Source organism: Jatropha curcas, chromosome 4 (assembly GCF_041381405.1).
Source record: "Jatropha curcas cultivar XTBG-Jc1 chromosome 4, XTBG_Jcur_1.0, whole genome shotgun sequence".
Classification (NCBI taxonomy): Eukaryota; Viridiplantae; Streptophyta; class Magnoliopsida; order Malpighiales; family Euphorbiaceae; genus Jatropha; species Jatropha curcas.
In genome coordinates, this window is record NC_143154.1 from 25,664,337 (window position 1) to 25,677,995 (window position 13,659).

The 13,659-nt window shown below is 27.5% G+C and overlaps 4 protein-coding genes across 4 annotated transcripts; all 4 read right to left on the reverse strand.

Annotated features, from left to right (window-relative positions):
- Positions 1-977: 977 nt before the first annotated feature.
- On the reverse strand, positions 978-1,849 carry LOC105638777 (uncharacterized). The gene has a single exon (XM_012222641.3). It carries the CDS (start codon positions 1,775-1,777, stop codon positions 1,373-1,375), a length of 405 nt encoding a protein of 134 aa, XP_012078031.1. The 5' UTR covers positions 1,778-1,849; the 3' UTR covers positions 978-1,372.
- Positions 1,850-3,486: 1,637 nt separating this feature from the next.
- On the reverse strand, positions 3,487-4,280 carry LOC105638776 (uncharacterized). Its single transcript, XM_012222640.3, has one exon. It carries the CDS (start codon positions 4,126-4,128, stop codon positions 3,742-3,744), a length of 387 nt encoding a protein of 128 aa, XP_012078030.1. The 5' UTR covers positions 4,129-4,280; the 3' UTR covers positions 3,487-3,741.
- A 3,271-nt stretch (positions 4,281-7,551) lies between these two features.
- LOC149497053 (uncharacterized) lies at positions 7,552-8,349 on the reverse strand. The gene has a single exon (XM_089720589.1). It carries the CDS (start codon positions 8,194-8,196, stop codon positions 7,801-7,803), a length of 396 nt encoding a protein of 131 aa, XP_089576715.1. The 5' UTR covers positions 8,197-8,349; the 3' UTR covers positions 7,552-7,800.
- A 3,842-nt stretch (positions 8,350-12,191) lies between these two features.
- LOC105638774 (uncharacterized) lies at positions 12,192-13,092 on the reverse strand. Its single transcript, XM_012222637.4, has one exon. The coding sequence runs from the start codon at positions 12,961-12,963 to the stop codon at positions 12,577-12,579; it is 387 nt and encodes a 128-aa protein (XP_012078027.1). The 5' UTR covers positions 12,964-13,092; the 3' UTR covers positions 12,192-12,576.
- Positions 13,093-13,659: the final 567 nt, after the last annotated feature.

Below are 13,659 nucleotides of genomic sequence, written 5' to 3' on the forward strand. Positions count from 1 at the left end.
CTGCCTCGACTTCGAACAAAATCTACGGGTTTCCAATATTCAAGCTCCACCTGGCCTGCAGAGAGCCCATGGATGGCCCAAACATATCCATTTAAAAAAAAAAAAAAAATTGTGCTTTTTTTCTTATTTCTTGTATTCATTTTTTTAACTGAAAATTTAATAATACAATAATCTAAATTCTTTCGCCAAGCAGTTGAGACAGATGCAACATAATTACAATTTTATAAAGTTTAGTTAATTTACTTTTATGTCTTTATAACCAAGGTGTCGACAAAAGTCAAAAAGTCAAAAAGATTTTAATTTCTTCCACGTGTCACGGTATTAAGGAAGATGTTATATATAGATGCTGTTTCTTTTGCAGAAAATTGAAATTGGTATATGTACATGCATTCTTATTGGGCTTATCGGACTAGCCCGGCCTAGTCTTAGTGCTACACTCACCCACATCAAGACACAATTACTCACAAATAGTCCACAGTGCTTACTGCTTAGGACCATGCGTGGGTCAAAGGACAACGCCCAAGGTTTAGGCTTTGTTAATATTAACAAATATTACTACAATTTAGCCTCTTCATCATGATATAATGAAAAACTACTTTTTCTTCAGTAATTAACTCTTATTAGAAAAAACTAATAATAAACTATATATTGAATAATTTAAATACCAGTAATTGATTTTTAAATATATTATTAATAAGATATACATAATTTTGTTGAAATGTTACTGATGAAAAGTAATTTAAAACTATATATTATGTGATAGTAATAAAAACTAATTTCTTATATATTGATTAATAAAACTTCAATATTTCTGTTATATTGTTTTTGAAATAACCGAACTAACAATTAAAAAAAATTTATATAAATTAACAATAATCAAAAACTAAAATTTTCTTATCAAAATAATTAAATTCCATTCGTCGGGTTTAATTTTTCCGATAAAAACCAAATAGTGCACACACCAAAACAATGGGATATATAAGTTCTTGTTTAATTCAACAATGGCTATTTAGAGTTCATTATTTCATGCAGGACAATGTTGCTAAATGGGTTAGACGGTTGGACCCGTTTGTCAATAAAATAATTTAATTTAAAAAAAATAACAAAAGAAAAAAAAAACTAGAAGTTTCCAGTTACCTAACGAAATAAATTTTTTAAAATAAAAATAAAAATTAAACAAGGAAAATTACAAGCAAAAACAAAAATACAATACATTATTTCCCAAACTTTCTATGGGATAAAGGCAAGAACTTGGAACTAATTCCTACTATTAAAGGAATCAGAACCCAGTAAAAAATAAATAAAGGAACTAGCTAAATCTACACTCACACCTTTACAGTTTACACAGTAAGAATTGATCCATCGTCTCAATCTACTGAGTTGCTTTCAAGGCCTTATAAATCTCATAAACAAGTCTAGCCTCAAATTCTTCATTAGAATATGCAGAAGTAGGAACTTGCCTTGCTTTTGGAATCCTTTTATTTCCAAAAACACTATCATTATTCAACAAACCAACATTTCCAGCCAAATTAAGCATCATATTAACATAAGCGCTCTTCAGCTTCCCAATAAGCTTCAATGGAGAAGTAACAATTTTCAAAATTCTTATCTTGGCAACTGTTCTTATCTTCCAACCCCTTTTCGGACTTCCTCGATCTCCAATTCTTATTACCTTCATATTCTTTCTTCCTCTTATTCCTCCATCAAGCCTTTGATATCGCTTTCTTCTCCAGTATCTTCTCCATGTGCCTGTAAATGGCGCAGAAATAATGTCCATTTTTAGTTCCTGAAAGAAAACAGAGAAAGAAGAGAACCGGTTGTTTGTGATAGCAGAGTGGAGAAGAAAGATTTGATTTTTATACATGTCGCGAAATGGTAGGGCATCAGAAGAAATGTCTATAAGATTTCACGTGGGAAGCAAGTAAAACGTGGAAAACAAAAGCATATAATTAAAGTCTTATATTATAATATAAGTCAGGTCAACAATAGTGGTCGGACCATGAAATTCAGATATAGAGACAGCTTTGTCTATTATCAAGTTTGTTTATTGACTTTATGCTTCGTAAAAATTGGACTTTGGAATGAATTATATGTTTAAAACATTCATGCTTTAGTTTTAGTTCGTGTCCTTCGATTGAATATATTTATTTTTCAATTATTTTTTCCGGCTCAAGTTCTGTTATATAAAATTTGACGTTTTAGTAATCAATTTTTTATGACGCTTGTGTTGCATGTCTTTTTTTACTCGTTATATATTTATTTAATTTTTTATTTATATAATGTTAATATAAAAATTTTTATTTAGATTAAAATAAATATAATGAACATGTCTTACAATTAACATTTAAAAATAGTATTTTTCTTCTCTCTTTAATATAAAGAATATAATTTGTCAATGTTATTTTATTAATTAATTATATATAAAATGACTAAAAATTTGCATTTATCATACTACAAAATATTTTATAATTTGACGATGTTATGACATTAATCTAATAAATCAAGACTTACTTAATGTAATCACAATATAAAATATAAATGTGATCTTCACATCAATAGGGTGTTTCTCATATGCTTTTAACCTTTAGAGGAGTAATTAAATATAAACTAGTCTTATACATGCATAGACTATATATCCTAAAGGATTGAACAACCTAACATAATATGTATATATGTATATATATACTATTGGGAATATAGTTTCGAGCAAATATCTATATTTAATATGAATGACTAAATAATGAAATATTACAAGGTGAATCACCAAATAATTAAATATTATTTGCAAATAGTTTAACCTTAAAATGATACTTTTTAGTTAGAAAAATTAAATAATTAACATGGCTAGCTATACCTCAAGTATTAATGAGTATATTTCTCAAACAAGAGAGGTAAAATTATAATTATGATCAAACTTGAAGAGCTAAATAGTTATTTGCATTTTCTTTTTTATTTATTTCAACTTGTGAAATATTCCTAATTGCTTGTGCTTGACTTAACTTGGGCTAAAATTAATATAACTAGCTAGTACATGATAAACTAAGATAGAAATATTTATAGGTTTATTTATTTCCATGCCCTGGGAGCATTAAATACCAGACCCATTATTGGTAACATGGGGCATATATAGTTTATCAATATGATACTACATTTGTTCTATGATATTTGTCATATTTGAAATTTCATGTCTTTTAAAAAAATCATTAAATTTATCTAAATCACAATAAATTATTGAGTAAATTGACTATATTATCCTTAATTTAATATTAATTCTCTAAGAAAACCATTAAAATTGAAATAATAATTATTGGTTATATATAAAGGTTAAACATAGATAAATTCATTTATTACTCTTTGAAACTACAAATATAACAACTATCTTAAAATAAACAATTTTCTCAAACGTAATAAGTATTATGGAACATTATGGAACAAGACAGTAATCCGATTAGGAAAAAAAAATATACAATTTTTCAGCTAGCTAATGACACAAAATTTTAACATAAACATTAATTAAAAATTAAAAAGCAGCATTACAAGGAAAAATAAACATACAAAAATAAACATACAAGATATCCCAAGCTTTCCATGGGATAAAGGCAATAACTTGGAACTAATTCCTAAAATTAAAGGAATTAAAGACCAAAAAAGAAAAAATTAAAGACAAAAAATAAAGGAAGTAGCTAAATCTATACTCTTATCACCTTTACACAAAATGGATTGATCCATCATCTTCTTCATCTACTGAGTTGCTTTCAAGGCCTTATAAATCTCATAAACAAGCCTGGTCTCAAATTCTTCATTAGAATATGCAGCAATAGGAACTTGTCTTGCTTTTGGAATCCTTTTATTCCCGAAAACATTATCATTTCCAGCCCAATTAAGCATCATATTTACATAAGCGCTTCTCAGCTTCCCAATAAGCTTCAATGGAGAAGTAACAACTTTTAAAATTCTCAGCTTCGCTGCTGTTCTGATCTTCCAACCCCTTTTCGGACTTCCTCGATCTCCAATTCTTACTACCTTCATGTTCTTCCTTCCTCTTATTCCTCCATCAAGTCTTTGGTATCGCTTTCTTCTCCAGTATCTTCTCCATGTGCCTGTAAATGGTAGAGAAATGATATCCATTTTTAGTTCCTGAAAGAAACAGAGAGAAAGAAAACCTGTTGTTTATGATAGCAAGTGGAGAAGAAAGATTTGGTTTTTATACAAGTCTGGATTGTGGTTTAAAAGGTTTCAGTTGAGAAGTAAACCATGGAAAGCAAAGCATATAAAGGCCAAGGAGATGATGAAAGACAGGTCAACAATGGCAGTTGGACCACGAAATTCAAATATAGAGAGCTTTGTTTGTTATAAACCTTACGTTTTAAATAAAAAATTTTGCAGAATAAATGATTACGTTTAAAAAAATGCGTGCGACAGTGATTATAATTATTAATTAAATATTGGTTCTTCTAGATGGTTGACCACAATTAATAATGACCAGCAGTCTTTGCAAGGAAAATACTGTAAGTCTGTTTGGGAATCGATTTAAAGAAAATGAATAAACTTTGAGAAAACCGCAATTAGAATTGAAGATTATGATCAAATTAAATAATTGAAATCACCAAATCTGATTTTGATTATAATTTGATTTAAATAAATAATTAAATTTACATGTGTATTATTTAGTATTTTAATTTAAATTTTCATAAATAAAATTAAAACTTGCAATTTTCAGAAATGAATATTGAGATCCGTATTATATTAAATTAATCACATTGCACTTTGTTTATTAGTTGTCGTATCTCGTACAAAGAAAATTCTAAGAATACTCAATATATGGCGGCAAAAAGGGATCTAACAGTAGTAGTCTTTTTAGGAAAACAGGGCTACAAATCACCATCAGATTTAATTGTTTCAATATTCAATATTTAATTTTAAAGTAATAATTCAACCTTGTCAAGCAAGTTTTTTTTTTATTTATTTAAAAAATAAATTAGTCAAATTCCAAGAACTCCGTCATTAGATACAAAAGCAATTGTGTGTGGACAAAATATTTCTTTTTTTATTTTTCTTCTTCTTGGATGGATGTGAAATCAAGTTTTAAATTAAAATTTAATATTCAAGGATATTGTTCGGCAGATACTAATTAATTAATTAAGGGAACAATAATAATACTTAATCACTAAATTATTATACGATAAACATGTAAAATGATCGGATAGACATTCATTCTCTTCTTACCAGAAGTTTCGAGTTCGTATCTTGAATATAGAATCTCTTTAAATACTCGAGAGAAAGCGTTTTATCTCTTTATAGGTCTGTCCGGTGCAAATTTAAATTAATCAATCTAATGAACTATCAACGCAGAATCAATAAAATAAAATAAAAAAATTATTATACGATACATGTGATAGGAATGAGATCTGTTGGCTGTTACAGTAAATAAATTAATCAAGATGCAGATTCTCTGTGTTTTAAAATCTGATCAATGTGAATAGGATGTTATGAAACTGTCAATCTTTCTTTATTTAATTAAATTGTCAATCTAATTTTTTTTTAACTTGAAATAATTAAATTAAATTCTTTTGAGATAATTAAATTACTATTGAAAGAAAGAATTTTTCCACATTGTATCGACATATCCGATCTGTTCAAATTAAGCTGACCTCCAAGAAGAAGATAGCTGGACTAAACTAAATATTATACAACCTGCATTTAATTTATTGGTTAATTATTTATTTATTATTTTTGCATCACTACTTCATTTTGGAAAATCAAAATGAAGGTCCATCAATCTCCCTCCTAACTTTTTCATTACATTTTTGTCTTTTGAAAAAAAAAAAATTCAATCAGTCTGAAATTATTGATTCCACCACTGGTTGTAATTCAGATTTTTTCTCTATCCGAATTGAACCTGATTTTGATTTAAACTAAATTGTGGTCATCTTTACACGTGTATAAAAAAATTATATTAATTCAATAAATATGCGAATGAGATTAATTCATACTTGAACTGAAGGTGAAGGTGGTATGTAAATAAAACATTTCTAATTGTAATAACAATTTTAAATTTTGAATTTCTCATTTTGCATATTAAATTCGCTTAAAAATAGTACAATTTATTGGTGCTGATCCAATCTATTGTTAATTTATTTAATAATAATACATCATTTTCAATGTTGAGGATACTTAATAATAATGAGTGTTAAAATACAACAAACACTAAATTCAATTGATATATGATAATTAGGTAAATGACAGCCAAATGATACATCATCAACAAAACCTATTATTGATATTGAATAATAAAAATTCTTATTAAAAAATAAAATGAATATCTCTTCAAAAGAGACAGAAATAAGAATTTTTAAAGGAAAGAAAAAAAAATAAGATCATAAAAATAAAATTGATGACTAAAACAAACCAGCATTTCTATCTGTATATATGTTGGGAGCGAGTCTTAGACGAATGGGGCAGGTAATAGATAAATCATGAGAGATCGGACAAAGGAAAAAGGAAAAAAAAAAAAAACAAATGAAATCAACAGTTATGAGTGGAAGAAGTCTCTTAGTTTTAAATGTATGAGGTGGACGTGAGGAATCGCACCTTAAGACCATTCAAGACAAACATTTAATGCCAATGCCAGTAAGGCAGTTGAAGAATACACTAACCATATATATATATATATATATATATATATTTAAAGAAAGGATATGATAAAGTTGCGGGGACCCTGCAACTATTTTTTTCATTTTTTAAAGATAAGATTACGATATGATATAATAAAAAATATAATTTTGATGTAGGGATAAGAATAAAAATAAAACTAGCACGTTAAGGCATACCACAGTGATAAGCATTACAAAATTGAAATATCTTAATTTTTTTTTTTCTTATCAAATGTAATTAAATTGATTTTTTCTTTCACATATATCTCAAGCTTGAGACCTCCCAGCTTATGTAATGCTTTTAAAAGAAAGAAAAGAGAAAGGCGGAGATAGTAGGTTTGAAGAAAGCAAGGCATGGGAGAGAATGCAGGGAAGGAAAGGTAGAGATGGGAAGGTAGAGTACTGATTATTCTTAGTTATACGTGCTAGTCCAATAATAATGAGCTAAACCAACTGTCGGACACCTCAAACTGTATCCAAATAGAACAACAACAAAGCATTTCTATAAAAGAGTTCTTCCTTACAAATCCTTTTCGCAGATTCCATAAAAGTTCGAGCCTGAAGAATTTAATTTTCCAAACAAAAGAAAGAAGAGCATTCTATAGACATTGTAATCAAAGTTATATATATGCACACTCACATAGTTAATCATGTTTTTGCTATTGCTAGTGTTAAAAAATAAACACTTTTGCCCAATTTGCAATGAAATAGGGATTCTAAGGGCAGATGGATTGCTACTGATATAGGAAAACTGTTTTTAGCAACATATTTTTATTTCTCCTTTTCTTGAAAAGTAAAATAAAAAAGACAGTATTATTATTGTGCAGAATCATTCGGCCAAAACAGAAACAAGGAAAGCTATCATTAGAAAGAGATCCCTAGAAGTTGAGCGGCTCTATTTGCTTGCCCTTTGATCCAACACAAGCACACATTAAACTTTTTACAATCAAAATAACAGTACCAAACTCCAAAAAAAACCTCTGAGAAACTTCTTTCGGAGTCGATTTCGACTACAATATAGAGTTGAGTCCACAAGAAACCCAGGCCAGCACCTCCCTTAGTCCTTAAGCTTCAGCTTCCCTTGCGTTCAAGCATTCTTGAATAAAACCAGATAATCCCACTAAAGAACCTTCAAAAGTTTCATCATCTACTGAGTTGCTTTCAAGGCCTTATAAATCTCATAAACAAGTCTGGTCTCAAATTCTTCATTAGAATAAGCTGCAACAGCAACTTGCCTTGCTTTTGGAATTCTTTTATTTCCAAAAACACTATCATTATTCAAAAAACCAACATTTCCAGCCAAATTAAGCATCTTATTAACATAAATACTTTTTAGCTTCCCTATAAGCTTCAATGGGGAAGTAGCAGCTTTTAAAATTCTAACCTTGGCTGCTGTTCTTATCTTCCAACCCCTTTTCGGGCTTCCTTGGTCTCCAATTCTTATTACCTTCATATTCTTTCTTCCTCCATCGATTCTTTGGTACCGCTTTCTTCTCCAGTATCTCCTCCATGTGGCCGTAAATGGTGCAGAAATAATCTCCATTTTTAGATCTGAAAGAAAATAGAGAAGGAAGAAAACCTGTTGGTATGATAGCAGAGTTGACAAGATTTAACGTGGTAACTAAACTATGGAAAGCAAAGCATATAAAGGCTGAGAGATAATGAAAGACAGGTCAACAATGGTTTGGATCATTAAATATATAGAGAGCTTTGTCTCTTATCAACTTTGTTTATTGACCTTCTGTTTTTTAAAATTTTTGGTTTTTAGTTTATAGAATACCAAAAAAAAAAAATTGTTTTTTAGAATAAATTATAATGTTTAAAAAATTTGTGGGGCAATATCATTATTAACTATTACTAATAAAATATTGGTTCTTCTAGATGTTTGACCATAATGAAACGTACACATTACAGGCCATGAATCATGATGACCAGCAGTACTTGCAAGGAAAATATTATAAGCTTGCTTGTATTGGAAATATTTGAAATTTAAAACCTTTTTTTTTTTTTTTAAGGTAACAACCAATTTAATTTTACGTAGTGTTGTTAAATTCACAACATTATTTAGGGCAAATGACTGAAATTCAATAAAAATTAACAATAATATTACACTTATTACATTTTTTTTTTTTACTTAAAACCAAATAAAACTGATATAAAAATTAATTTTTTTATTAAAAAGAAATCTAACAAATATGGTAAAAATCAAATTAAACTAAAAATTATTTCAATTTGGTTGGTTGTATCAAATCAAGCTCAGCCCTATTCCCACCTTACCACTAGCTAAGGCATTAACAACTAAATAGAAATGATAGTATATCAACTAAAATTTCAAAGATGAATTTTTCTTTTTTTTTTAAGAAAAATATGAATATAAAGTTTACTTTAGTGCACATATAGATATAAAATTAAAATATGATTATGATAATTGGATTGGTTCTAGTTGAGATGTAACAATCGATTATACTGAGATTTTTTTTTCTTTTGTCAGAAAAAAGTGACATAAATATAAAAAATTTCGAGGTGAATGTAAAGGGAATCTTTTATTTTCTTATACGATAAAATAAATATTTAGCCTGTACCGAAAAATAAAAAAATAAAAAATTATTTAGCCATTGAATTATTTATCCAATGGTAACATAAAGTTTTTATTTTTATTTTTTTTTGAGAAGTAATAAAAAGTCAATTTAATAAAATACTGAGACTGAAACTTTTCAAAAAAAAAAAAAAAAAAAAAAAAAAAAAAGCTTAAAAGAAAAGAAAAATTCTCTAGATCCATCAGCTGCATTATATTGAGTCAAAACTCAAAGCTCAAGCTAAAAATAAAATTCAGAAGTAATTTAGTCTATGCATTATTATTTCATGAAAATAAAATAATATTAAGTAATATAGTAATTAGGGCTGTGCATGGTTCTTGGGATCCAAACTGAATCATAGAACTTATCCAAATCGAAAAACAAGTATTTTTAAGAATAAAAAAAATATATGTCCCGATTTTGGTTCTGGTGCTTACTAAGAACCAAATTGGAACCACAGCGGACCCAAATCGAACCAAAGAACCAATTAATAAATATATAATTTTAATTTTTTGATATATTATTTAATTTAAAACTTTAGAAAATTTGTTATTTATTATTTAAATTAAAAATCATATTACTATTTTACTAATAAATATTAAGATGATATGGGACTCAAAGAGTAACCAATTGAAATACACTTTATTAATTATTAGTTAACAATGAATTTGATATTTAAAAAGAAAACTTAGGCTCTATTTGTTTCCGTAAAATAATTTGCATGAAAATAATTTGCTCAAAATATTTCTATAGAAAACATTTTTCTTGAAAAATATTTTTCAAATGACATATTTTTTATTGCTTGGTTGTAATATTGAAAATTAGTTAAAAATATTAAAGTCTTTAATCTCATAAGACCATAAAAAATATTAATAGCAATAAAAATTTTATAATTTTAAAAATTTTAATTGTAAATATGAAAAGAATGCAAAAAAAAAAAAAAATTATGAAAGCCGCTAGTAGCCAATGGTGGTAGCCGGTGGTGGTGGTCGGTGGTAAATCATGACTAGTGGTAGTAATTATGATGATTAATAAATTAAAAAATATGGATTTATAAGGTTTGACGATGTGCAAAAAATATTTTACTCTCTCGAAAATGAGAAGTTGGTTTTCTTAAAAATATTTTACTCTCTCGAAAAATATTTTCCTTTGATTAGGAAAATATTTTCCGTTAACTTATTTTTCTGAGCGCTTCAAACAACAGAAAATTATGAAAAATATCTTCCTACAAATTACTTTATGGAAACAAATAGAGCCCTAAAATTAACTCATTTTCAATTTAGACATGCATTTTTTTCTATATAACTTTTTTTATATTATAACTTACGAATTACTAAACTTCTATATATATAACTAGCCATATGTATAATTATGCAGATTTATTATTATATAAAATTATAATCAATAGTCATATAAATGTATTAGTATTTTAATAGTACTTTAATTATAGCGTTTTAGTGATAGTTTTAGTTTGTATTATTATCGTAATTCTATAATTACAATTATTTTTAAAACTAATTAATGTTTTAATAGCATTATAATTTATAATTACAATATTTCTAAAAACATGTGTAATTTGTATTATATCTAATGTTGTTATAACAATTAATTCAAATAATATAATAATTATTATCTTTGTAATAACTAATAACTAATAATAGTATAGTTAATTATAATTATAATTAATAATTAACATTTAACAATTAAAACTACTTGGTTTTTGAACTTGAGTTCAATATAATTTTTAATGGGGAACTGGAACTAGAATTGAGGAATTAGAATAAAAAAACAGAACTAAATCCGTACCGAATTATGATTCAATTCTGATTCTGGTTCTAATGTTATTTGGTTCTAATTTTGGTTCTACATGTAATAAAAATCAAAAAAATAAAATTATGATTCTAGTTCCGGTTTTTGTTGAGAACCGAACCAGAACCGTAACCAGCACAGCCTAATAGTAGTAGTCTTCTTAAGAAAACAGAGCTACCCATCACGGTCAGACTTCTAAAGCAGTAATTCATCTTTGCCAAGGAAGTTTTTTCTGTATTTTTTTTTTTATGTATTTAACAAAATTAGTCAAATTCCGAGAGATCCGTAATTAGTTGCGAAATCAAGTTTTAAATCGATATATAATTTTCAAGAATAGCGTTTTGCTGGCGGCAGATGCTAATTAATTAATACTAAACTATTAGATGGGTCACATATGATATTGCCTGTCAGTACATAAATTAATCAAGATTGAGATGCTATTAAAATATGATTAATGTGAACAGCATTTATGACATTGTTAATCTTTCTTTATTTAATTAAAAAAATTAGTTTGTTTTTGTTTTTGAAAGAAAGAATTTTTCCGCATCGTATCCAATCTTATTTTAATTAAGCTAGAACCTCCAAATCAAGATAGCTTGACTAAAGCAAATATTGAACTGCCTGCATTTAATTTATTGTTTAACTATTCAGTTACTATCTTTTATCAAGTAGCCACTTCAAATCCTTGATGACATTCTCTTTTCATTCTAAAAAAAAAAAACCAATGCTCACAGCATTGGTGCAAGTATTTTCATTATTTATTTATTAATAATAAATTACTTACAAAAAAAAACTAAAGTTTTGCAATAAACCCATATATTTTTAGCATAAAAATTGTAATATAATATAATAAACAATATAATTTTAATGCAGGAATTAGAATGAGAGCAAAAGAGATTTGAGTTGAGTCAATTGTCCAAGCCAATCCAAGTCAGTACCTCTCTAAGTCCCACTGCAAAACAACCCTCATTATACAGAAAAAATTATAATTTTATCTCTATATTTTACTAAAAATAATTATTTTATCATTTTATTTTTCGAAATACATTACTTTGTCTCGATTGTTTATTGCAGTAAACATTATTGTACTTCCGTTCAATTTTTCAATTTTAGACTGTAATTGCAAATAATAAAAAAATAAAGCAATCTAGAATTATATAGTGAATAAATCAAATATCATTACTCATTAGAAAAGATACATCAAACTTAATCACTTCTCAACAAAACAATCAAAAACCAAGGATTTCTCTCTTTGCCACTGTGACTCTGATGTTTCCCAATCTTCCTGTTATGGAATAACATTTCCATAACATGAACAACCATAAAGAGCAGCATCCAAATTACATTTAAACATGGATATAAGACTTTAAACATACCATCCATTAGTCTTCCTTCGTAGTGCTAGCGCCACTCAATAACTTTTATCGAGTTGCTAACAATTCTCTGTGGAGCATTATCAACTGCATGCCGACCAAAAAACCGGTTCCTTGCTGCCCAAATAAACCAGGCCACAAGGATTGATGAGCCATCTCCATCATCTACTGAGTTGCTTTCAAGGCTTTATAAATCTCAAAAACAAGTCTAGCCTCAAATTCTTCATTAGAATAAGCAGCAATAGGAACTTGCCTTGCTTTTGGAATTCTTTTATTTCCAAAAACACTATCATTTCCAGCCAAATTAAGCATCATATTAACATAAGCACTTTTAAGCTTCCCTATGAGCTTTAATGGAGAAGTAACAGCTTTTAAAATTCTCAGCTTCGCTGCAGTTCTTATCTTCCAACCCCTTTTCGGACTTCCTCGATCTCCAATTCTTATTACCTTCATATTCTTTGTTCCTCTTATTCCTCCATCGATTCTTTGGTAACGCTTTCTTCTCCAGTATCTCTTCCATGTGCCTGTAAATGGGACAGAAATAATATCCATTTTTAGTTCTTGAAAGAAAACTAAGGAAGAAGAAAATCTGTTATTTATGATAGCAAGTCGAGAAGAGGGAATTTGCTTTTATACAAGTCGAGTTATGGTCTGGATATCAGAAGAAATGTTTATAAAGATTTCATGTGGGAAGTAACTATGGAAAGCAAAGCATACGAAGGATGACTTTATGAAAGAAAGGTCAACAATGGTGGTCGGACTATTGAATTCAAATTTAGAGAGCTTTGTCCGTTATCAACTTTGTCTATTGACCTAATGTCACAAAAAAAAAAAAAAAAAAAAAAAAAAAAAAAAAAAAAAAACTTTGTCTATTGACCTTAGGTTACCTTTATACAAAGCATTAAAGGCTGACAATGAGTTTCCTAGGCCGAGTCCATGGCAGTGACGAGCCAGAATTTTTTGTCAGGGGCGAAAATATCATTTCATACGAGTTAATATATATTATATAATCAAAATTTTTCAATGAAAATAGTATAAATAACCACAAAATAATAAAGATATTTAATATAAATAATAACTTTCAATAGAAAAATAAAAATAACTTTCTAAAACTTTTATACTAATTATAATGAAAATAATTACTAGTGATTAAAATTTTAAATATATTATTGTAAAATTCAATATTCTGTAAAGTATTTTAATGAGCATATGTAGAGTTAGTTCATATATTTTATTTTTATTGCATTT

What these genes read in the sequence shown, in the direction of transcription:
- LOC105638777 (XM_012222641.3), bottom strand. Translation starts at nt 1,777, where the DNA reads ATGGACATTATTTCTGCGCCATTTACAGGCACATGGAGAAGATACTGG.
- LOC105638776 (XM_012222640.3), bottom strand. Translation starts at nt 4,128, where the DNA reads ATGGATATCATTTCTCTACCATTTACAGGCACATGGAGAAGATACTGG.
- LOC149497053 (XM_089720589.1), bottom strand. Translation starts at nt 8,196, where the DNA reads ATGGAGATTATTTCTGCACCATTTACGGCCACATGGAGGAGATACTGG.
- LOC105638774 (XM_012222637.4), bottom strand. Translation starts at nt 12,963, where the DNA reads ATGGATATTATTTCTGTCCCATTTACAGGCACATGGAAGAGATACTGG.